The sequence below is a fragment of the Cynara cardunculus genome (assembly GCF_001531365.2).
Source record: "Cynara cardunculus var. scolymus isolate 2C chromosome LG 1, CcrdV1, whole genome shotgun sequence".
Taxonomy (NCBI): domain Eukaryota; kingdom Viridiplantae; phylum Streptophyta; class Magnoliopsida; order Asterales; family Asteraceae; genus Cynara; species Cynara cardunculus.
The window spans coordinates 49,688,360-49,697,245 of record NC_037528.1 but is presented as its reverse complement, the minus strand read 5'-3'; the positions used below and the strand labels follow the sequence as shown (position 1 = coordinate 49,697,245).

At 38.1% G+C, this 8,886-nt stretch overlaps 1 protein-coding gene across 2 annotated transcripts; it reads left to right on the top strand.

Annotated features, from left to right (window-relative positions):
* The first annotated feature begins 600 nt into the window (after positions 1-600).
* LOC112520999 lies at positions 601-8,399 on the top strand. 2 transcript variants are annotated; one of them, XM_025129634.1, is made up of 3 exons: positions 601-880; positions 7,231-7,388; positions 7,983-8,164. In XM_025129634.1, the coding sequence occupies exons 1-3, from the start codon at positions 698-700 to the stop codon at positions 7,984-7,986; spliced, it is 345 nt and encodes a 114-aa protein (XP_024985402.1). In that variant the 5' UTR covers positions 601-697; the 3' UTR covers positions 7,987-8,164. The 2 variants fall into 2 exon arrangements, with proteins under 2 accessions (XP_024985402.1, XP_024985393.1); XM_025129625.1 differs by lacking the exon at positions 7,231-7,388 and having other exon boundaries at positions 612-880; positions 7,983-8,399.
* The last annotated feature ends 487 nt before the right edge of the window (positions 8,400-8,886 follow it).

Genomic DNA, 8,886 nt, shown 5'->3' with positions numbered 1-8,886 from the left:
TAATTTTATAGATCTAAATACTTTTTGGTTCAAAAAATATTTAGGGGCTTAATCGTTCAAAATATAAATGTTCATTGGGTTTTTTTCCGGATTTTTTTCACCATTTTACCACTTTAACTAGTTGTACAAGTCATAAAAATGTATCCAACATGTTTTATAAAAGTTCAAGAAGTTATTTAACATGTTTTGGATTGTTCAAGGACTTATTTGTTTCAAAAATTGTCCAATGAGTTATTTAACATATTTTGGAATGTTCAAGGACTTATTTGTTTCAAAAATTGTCCAATGACTTATTTAACATATTTTGGAATTTCCAAAGACTTATTTGTTCCAAAAAATTGTCCAATGACTTATTTAACATGTTTTGGAATGTTCAAGGACTTATTTGTTCCAAAAAAAATCTAAGAACTTAATCATTCCAAACAAAAAAGTCCATTGGTTTTTATTGTAATTTTCCCAATTTTTTTGACAAATTTCATTTCATTACAAAAAAAAACATTTTATGAACCACTCACAGCGTTAGGGTTTAGGTTTCCTTAATGGACGGTTGAATTTCTTTGGTGCAAAAGAATAGTAAAATGAAAAAAAAGCAAAACTGATATAAACCAAGTCCGACAACCTCACATTCCGGCCCATAAACCAGTAAAATTATCAGAGGAGCCACCGACGAAGAAACACCAAAAGGCGAAAGGGGGATATGTCTACACTATGGCGATGGTTAGTGACGCAGACGAGAGATTCGAAGCCATTTTTCTTTGCTTTTGCGACTGTATGCGCGGTTGTCCCCGGTGCCATCGGTTATTGTGTGATGCAGTTCACCAATTCAAGCAATGAGCAGCTGGAGTCCCAACTCCGTCGCAACGCTCGCCCCGATACCCTTGTTAGTACATACACCAACTCTCTTTGTCTCAAGCATTCCCCTTTTGACTTGATTTGCTATTTCCTTATAGATAGATGCTCCCTATATCAAGTAATCTATAAAAAGGTTTATTGGCGGGACCTCATGGCCCCGTGGTCCATATTTTGTGAACCCTACTTGCCATACCTCATAAGCAAGCACCGGAAAAGACAATCTGTCCTTCCCTAGAATCGAACCCGGTGGGCACGCCTAAGGCAAGGCATTTACGGAAGGAGGTGGCCACTAGGCCAAGTCCTAAGTGGTTTATTAAGTAATCTATAATTCTTCATTGGAATGGACATAGTGATTATCATTCTTGTCTGTGGGTTGTTTCAGTTCAAGATTCTTATATTACCTTGGATTATCCGAGTATTGTTGGAGCAAACAACATAAAAACATGTAAAATCATAGTTTTCGAGGATTTAAGCAGGCCAGATCAACTGCTGCGGTCAGTTATTATATATTGTATTATTCTTTGGTATTTAAAAAGAATTAATTGCTTAGACTCCTTATTGACTTTGAGAAGCAGTTATTGGAGATGAAAGGAAAGGCAACAGCCAACAAGTACGGACTGAAGGAAGGTTATTATATGCATCATGGATCCAATAAAACGGTCAACCTGCAATAAGAGAGTGATCCCTTGTTAAACTTAAAAGCTGTGGATGTATTCAAATTCACACTTTAACACAATATTTAACTTGATCAAACTTGATTCGATACTTTATTCAAGAAGATAACCTACTTTATTTATAGATATAGCCGTACAAGAGAAAATAAAAATTAAAACAGCATACCAGCTAGCTCAACTAAGCACCTATTCCTACGCCTCCTTTTTCTTAGGAGCAGATTACTTATTCCAAGACTACTCATAACGATTACTTTGGAACAGTCAAAGATGACTCATCATATCCTTCCCCAAACTGAGAATGCATAGGCAACTCAGTTTGCTCCATGATGATGTTGAACTCCAAGCATGTTACATAACTTCCAGAACGTGTTAAGTTTTAACAGCTTTGTCATTTATGTCTGCTATCTGGTCTTGTGTTCCCCAGTGAATTAGCTTGATCTCTCGTTTCTTGACTAACTCACATAGGAAGTGAAACCTTACCTTAATATGCTTCGTTCTACCATGAAAGATAGGATTCTTCGAGAGCTTTATTGAGGAACTGTTGTGACATTTGGTTGTTACACCATTGCACTGATTCTGGTTGAACCCCTTAAGAATTTCTTTCATCCAGATGCTTTGGCACGCACAAGTTGACGCTGCTACGTACTCTGCTTCTGTAGTAGATAGGGTTACTATAGGTTGTTTTTTGAACTCCAAGCCACTGCTGCTCCACTCATCATGAACACATACCCCGACGTACTTCTACTGCTATCAGAATCTCCGGCAAAGTCGCTATCTGTATAGCCCTCTAGTGTATTATTGTGATCACTTCTTTTGTAAAATAATCCCAAGTTGACCGAACCCTTAATGTAACATATAATCCTTTTGACTGCCATGAAATGAGCTTCCCTTGGGCATGCCATAAATCTGCTTAAAAAACAAACAGAAAACATAATGTCGGGTCTGGTGGCAGTAAGATACATTAAACTCCCGATCAATTGCTTATAGAGAGACGCATCAACTTCTTCTCCACCTTCCTCCTTAGAGAGCCTGGATCCTGGTACAATAGGATTGTTTACTGGATTGCAATCTGCCATTCCAAACCTATCTAGAACATCCTCTGCATATTTACTTTGGCACAAGAAGATCCCATCTTTTGTTTGTGGAACTTCAACACCCAAAAAGTAATGCATCCTTCCAAGATCTGTCATCTCGAATTCTTGCTTCATCGACTTCTTAAAGCTTTCGCACCATTCTGAATCATTTCCTGTGAAAATTAAGTCATCCACATAAAGACTCACAATAAGGTAGCTACTACATGCATTTCCTTTAGTAAACAACGTATGTTCGTGACTGCATTTGACAAACCCCTCACGAACAAAGTACTCTTCAATCTTGCTATACCATGCTCTTGGCGCCTGCTTCAACCCATATAAAGCTTTCTTGAGTTTATAGACTTTATGCTCTTCTCCTGCTCGAACATATCCTTCAGGTTGCGCCACGTACGCGGTTTCTTTTAGAATGCCATGAAGAAAGACACTTTTTACATCAAGTTGGTAGACAATCCAACCTTTACGTGCAGCCAATGCCAAGAGCATTCTTATGGTATCCCATCTCGCAACAGGCGTAAACACCTCTTCATAATCGATGCTATACCTTTGCGCATATCCTTTTGCAACGAGCCTCGCTTTGCATTTATATATGTCTCCTTTCTCGTTAATCTTAGTCTTGTAGACACATTTAACTCCTATGACTATCGCACCTGCTGGTAAAGTTACCAAATCCTATGTCTTGTTTTTCTCAATGGCCTCTATTTCCGTATTCATAGCAGCCCTCCATTTTTCTTCCTTTGCTGCTTCGGTGTAACTTATTGGATCACTGTCGGAGGTATACATGACTGAATGTTGTGTCTCTTCTTCATCTTCCTCGGAAAGTCTTTCCCCACTTTCATAATCCTGCAAATATCTTGGTGGTACTCTTCTTCTTTCTTCCTGAGTTTGAGATGTTTCAGCATGAACTTCTACGGAAGAAGTTTCACCAGGGCTTTCAATCTTCATTTGTTGCATTGTTTGAGGGAACTTGCTGATATACAGGACTAGAACTATTAGTTTCAATTACCTTGCTAGCTGCTTCTTCTTATTCTTCAACTATTACCAAGACATCATCCTTTTCTTCGTTTGAAGTCCTTCCCCAATTCCAACCTTGTTGCTCGTCAAAGATCACGTTTCTGCTAATCACAACTTTTCGAGAGACTGGGTCGTACATTTTATAGGCTTTGGACTCTTCACTAATGCCCAAAAATATGCACTTGTGGCTCTTTTCATTCAACTTTATTCTCACCTGTTTGGGAATATGAACATGGCCAATACACCCAAATATTTTTGAAGTAGTCAACGTTGGGCTTGTTGTTACTCCAACATTCTTGTGGTGTTTGGTCTTTTACCACCAAAGTGGGGCTTCTATTTAGGATGTGTACAGCCCACTTAGTTGCTTCACCCCAAAAAATCTTTGGCATGTTTTTCTCACTTAGCRGACATCGAACCATCTCCATAATAGTTCGGTTTTCCTTTCTGCGACACCATTTTGTTGCGGTGTATACGATGCTGTAATCTATCTTTTGACACCATTGATGGCGCAAAATTCAGCAAATTCCTTTGTGTTAAATTCTTCTCCTCGATCACTCCTTAAGCAACTTAGTTTTACTTGACTTCATTCTCAACCATAGCGTTAAATTTTTTAAAGTGAGCAAACGTTTCGCTTTTCTCAAACAAGAAATAGACCCATGTTTTTCTGCTGAAATCATCAATACGCGTTAGTACATACCTTTTCTCTCCTACTGATTTAGGTGTGATCGGACCACATAAATCGGTGTGGACTAGTTGAAGAGGTCCAGTTGCTCTCCAACTGGCAACTTTCGGAATTGAAACTCGATGTTGTTTTCCTTTAGCGCAGGCTTCACATACTTCTCTCACTTTCTGTATGGGAGGCAGCCCGTTCACAGCTGCTTCTTGGATAAGCAATATAAACTTTCTTGGTTCAAGTGACCGTACCTTAGATGCCAAAGCCTTGAAGTTCCTTGCATCAAACTTGTCGTTTGTAGGCATTATGAAGTAGGTACCTCAACTAATAAAACAAACAGTCTGTTTGAAGTCATATACGTACTCATAATCAATTCCCAGTCATCATGAAATATCTTACATGACACATCCTTAATCAGAATTGATAACCTCTTCTCTTGAAATTGGCCTAAACTGAGAAGGTTTTGTAGTCAATTTGGGTACATATATACATCGCTTATCACATGGGTTCTTCCTTCTATAATAAGCTCCACGTACCTGCATCCTTTTGCCATTCCCGAGTGCGAAAATTCACCATCAAAGGTTGCAAACCACTTTTTATCTCCTGTCATATGGTTCGAACAACCTTGAGTCTAAGAACCAAACATCTTCCCTTTGTGCCTCTTCCTTTTCAATAAATGCCATGAGAAGTAGCTCCTCTTTCTCATCTAACTCAGCGTAGTTAGCACTTCTTTCCCAACTAGGGCATTCTGAAGCAAAATGACCCAGGTTGTGGCATTTGTAACATTCGATCGTAGATCTTGGCTATTGCAAGGGTTCTAGCGAAATAGCCGTTGACAGTCTCCCCTTCCTTCATGTGCAACATCTCAAATTCCTTTCATAATGCTTGCAATTGAGCTCTCTTTACCTTTGTTGAGTCTTGGAATTTCTGCCTCATACTGTCCCAAATTTGCTTGCTAGCGTCAGTGTTGAGGATTGTATCAAGAATATCCACATCAATAGATTGATATAAGAAATTCTTGAGCTTCAAGTCCTTCAATGTTTCATCGTCTATCACATCCTGTTTGGCATTCGTTGGGGTAGCTCCTGCAGGTTTACTGATTTCCTTCTCAATGAGATCCCAATATTCTTTTAGACCAAATGAAATTCTCCATTAGTCTAGCCCAATGATTGTAATGCCCTTCGAATTTTGGTATAGGCGGTACCACAAAACCCTTAGCGCTATTACCATTGTCTCCCATCAGCCTCTATCTCCTTCTCTTGCATACTTTTCTCACAAACACAGACTCTTGTGATGATGGCTCTGATACCAATTGTTTAAATTGGTTCTTCAAACTCACACTTTAACATGGTATTTAACTTGATCAAACTTGATTCGATACTTTATTCAAGAAAAGATAACCTGCTCTATTTATAGATAGAGCTGTACATGAGAAAAATAAAAATTAAAACAGCATACCAGCTAGCTCAACTAAGCACCTATTCCTATGCCTCCTTTTTCTTAGGAGTAGATTACTTATTCCAAGACTACTCATAACAATTACTTTGAAACAGTAAAAGATGACTCATCAGTCACGTAGGGCCTTAAAAAAGGGTGATAGAGTGGGGACTCAAAGAAACAAACTTGAAGTGCATCAAAAAACCAAGTACAAATCATTTGAGGATTACTTTCTAGATGGTGAAGGCAATGTTATGAAAGGTGAAGGCCATGTTGTGGAAGCCATGCCTAGGCACGAGGTGCATAATTGGGGCCTTGAGGTAATGAGGCATTCATACAAGAGGCAGGAATCAACTTTGTGGGATATTTGCTTCATTCATTATTTGGGCCTTTTAGTCCTAGCCTATTATCTGGTCCTTAAGAAATATGAGCTTAATATGGACAGTGAAAATTATGTTATTTCCAGCGAAAATGAAATTGAACACGTCAAATCATGGCTGCTCTTGCCCATCTTGTTGCTCCCTCTCAAGTACTTTATATGATCATAGGCCAAACAGTTACAAAATTTTTACTTTTAAAGGAGATTATGAACTGATCACAACCTTTTTCATATGGGTTGGAGACAAACTTATGGGGTTGTGTGATATCTGGAATATTTTTGTTGATGCCAAAGGTTGTCGCCGAAGGTTACTCTGAAGCTGCGAGTCTTGAAATGGTCTCATTCTCATTTGTATAGCATTGCAGCTACTTATAATTGGTCTCATTGCAGCTACTTATAATTGGTCTCTCCACGAGTCATATATCAAGAATTCCTTATTTAGGGTGCGTTTGGTACGCAGATTGGACAACAGGACTGATGTTCAATGTTTGGTAAGACATGACAGGACATGAGATCGATGGAGAAGTTAGAAATTGATTAGGAGAAGTTTTAGAAATTGATTTGGACATTACCTGAGGAAGAAGATCGATGCGCAGGAGGAGGCAAGAACAGGAGATCGATGAGCAGCTCTGATGAAGGAATCAAAAGTTGTTTGAAAGCGTATTAGTTCTTTTATCTTTTAGGGGTATATTGGTCAAATGTTACCTTGTTTCATTTAGTTCCAGAGGGGTAAGGGGGAACCCGCATGTACCACATGTGTTCTACTTAGTTCCACTTTGTTCCACATAAGGACACGGGAAACATGGGACAAATGTGTTCTGTCCTGTCATGTCTTGTCCTGCCCACCCTGTTCTGCGTACCAAACGCACCCTTAATGACGTTCTTAGGAGATGTATATGGATCAACCACCTATCTTTGTTGTTCAAGAGTATGCTACCAAAGTTTGTTGCACAAGCAGTCTTCTGGAGCTTAGTTTGGTCAGTTTATCCAGGCTCTCCTGCAATATGTGTTTGTTTAGAAGAAACAAAACAAGAGTTTCATCTTTGTTGTATATGTTGGCAATGCAAGTTTCAAGTAATCAATTTTTTTGTTGTCTTTGATACTTTATAGGGATCAGGTATATTACTAGAGAAAATAAATATTGGATATGCTTTAAACTATATAAGAAAACAAAGGCTTCTCTATTCCCTTCTCATGGCCTTGCTAGAGATAACTGGTGCACATGGAAGTAGAAATGAGATGGAAATCCATGGGAAAAAAAAAGCCAGGTAAAATACTCTACTCTGGTGTCTTGTCTTATATGGGATAAACCATTTTTTTCTTGACAGTTGACTTTATGATAGATGTTGATTTATTGATCATAGTAATGACTTGGGGACATGAAAGATGAAACTGGTTGATAGCATTTGTTTTGTGTAATTATCCTCCTCTTTGTTTCCTTTTTAGATGAACAATTGAAGTATAGAACAACATAAAGGCATTGTCACACAACTTTTTCCTTGCACCAAGCTAAAGCAAAAGTCGATCTTGTTAGTGTATCATAAGCTAAACAAAAGCTCAAGCAATTTGTTGAATGATTTAATTCATTGAATGAGAAAGACTGGCTTATATAGGCCATTACAAAGAAGAGAAAGCCCTTCCACTAACAACGTGATCATTTTCAGATTTTCAAATTGAAGAATAAATCAGCAAAGAAAGATAAAGGCCTAGCTGAAACAGTCCACCTGAGTTTTTTGTTCCATTAAATGGAGAATGTATTTGCAAATCAAGAGAACTCCTGTTGTATCATACTTGACTCTATTTATTATTATTATTATTATCTGTTTACTCACTCAAAACTTGTCCATGTGTGTGTGAATCAGATGATGGGAAAAGTGAATAAAGAGAGGCTGGGAGAGTACCTTGGGGAACTGCAGAGGAAGGAAGATACAAACGACAGGTACATTGCCGCTTTGAAGGGGGAGACGTTAACCAGAAATCCCTACATGAGAATTCAACCTGTCATAAGTCCAAGCGGCTCTGAAGTTGACAATGGAAGATGAACGAAATACCTGTTAAAGATGAATCCATGTATGGATGAATTTTCAAGAAGATACCTCAGGACAAGAGTTTATGTTTCAAACCGACTTGTGTTATTTTTCCTTCTTATTGCCTTTTCTATGAAAGGCGGATTGCCCTCTAATCTGGTAGTTATTATATGGGATTACTATATAAGTAACAAAAGGTTTTATTTTCTATGCACTCCTTCGTGATGACGTGGGAATTTAATGTCTTTAGAATTTGGAGCTTCTATCAACTTTTCGGTAACTTTATTTGTGGGTTTTCTGTTTTGATGCCCAGGGATTTGATGGAGATGGTTTTAGACTTGAATACCTAGAGGTCCAATGATTTAGTAGGATTATTGACAATTGTAGGATAATCCCGGCTATTGACAAAACTTTTAAGTGACAATTCATGTGCTATATGTTCATGCATTAACAGTCTTCCATGATATGCATGAAACATTTTGTTGGAGCCTATGGAATTCTTGGGACACCGAGTTATGTTATGTGCCTAGCAATCGTCACTCAGGACACAGATCCATTATAGGCAGAAATCCACTATTATTTAGGACTTGGTATACCATAAATTTCAAAAAGTAAGAGAAGGATTTAAAAGTTGAGATAGGTTAGCCTTTCTTCTCAAGAAGGCACCATAAGATAGATCATGTTGTGGTTTACTACCATCTATACAATATTATAAAATATTTTACCAAAATTCTTAAAA

Excerpts from the sequence above, each read along its gene's own strand:
- LOC112520999 (XM_025129625.1), top strand. The coding sequence starts at position 698 with ATGTCTACACTATGGCGATGGTTAGTGACGCAGACGAGAGATTCGAAG. Across the intron at positions 881-7,982 it reads ACGCTCGCCCCGATACCCTT|ATGATGGGAAAAGTGAATAA; the intron begins GTTAGTACATAC and ends TGTGTGAATCAG.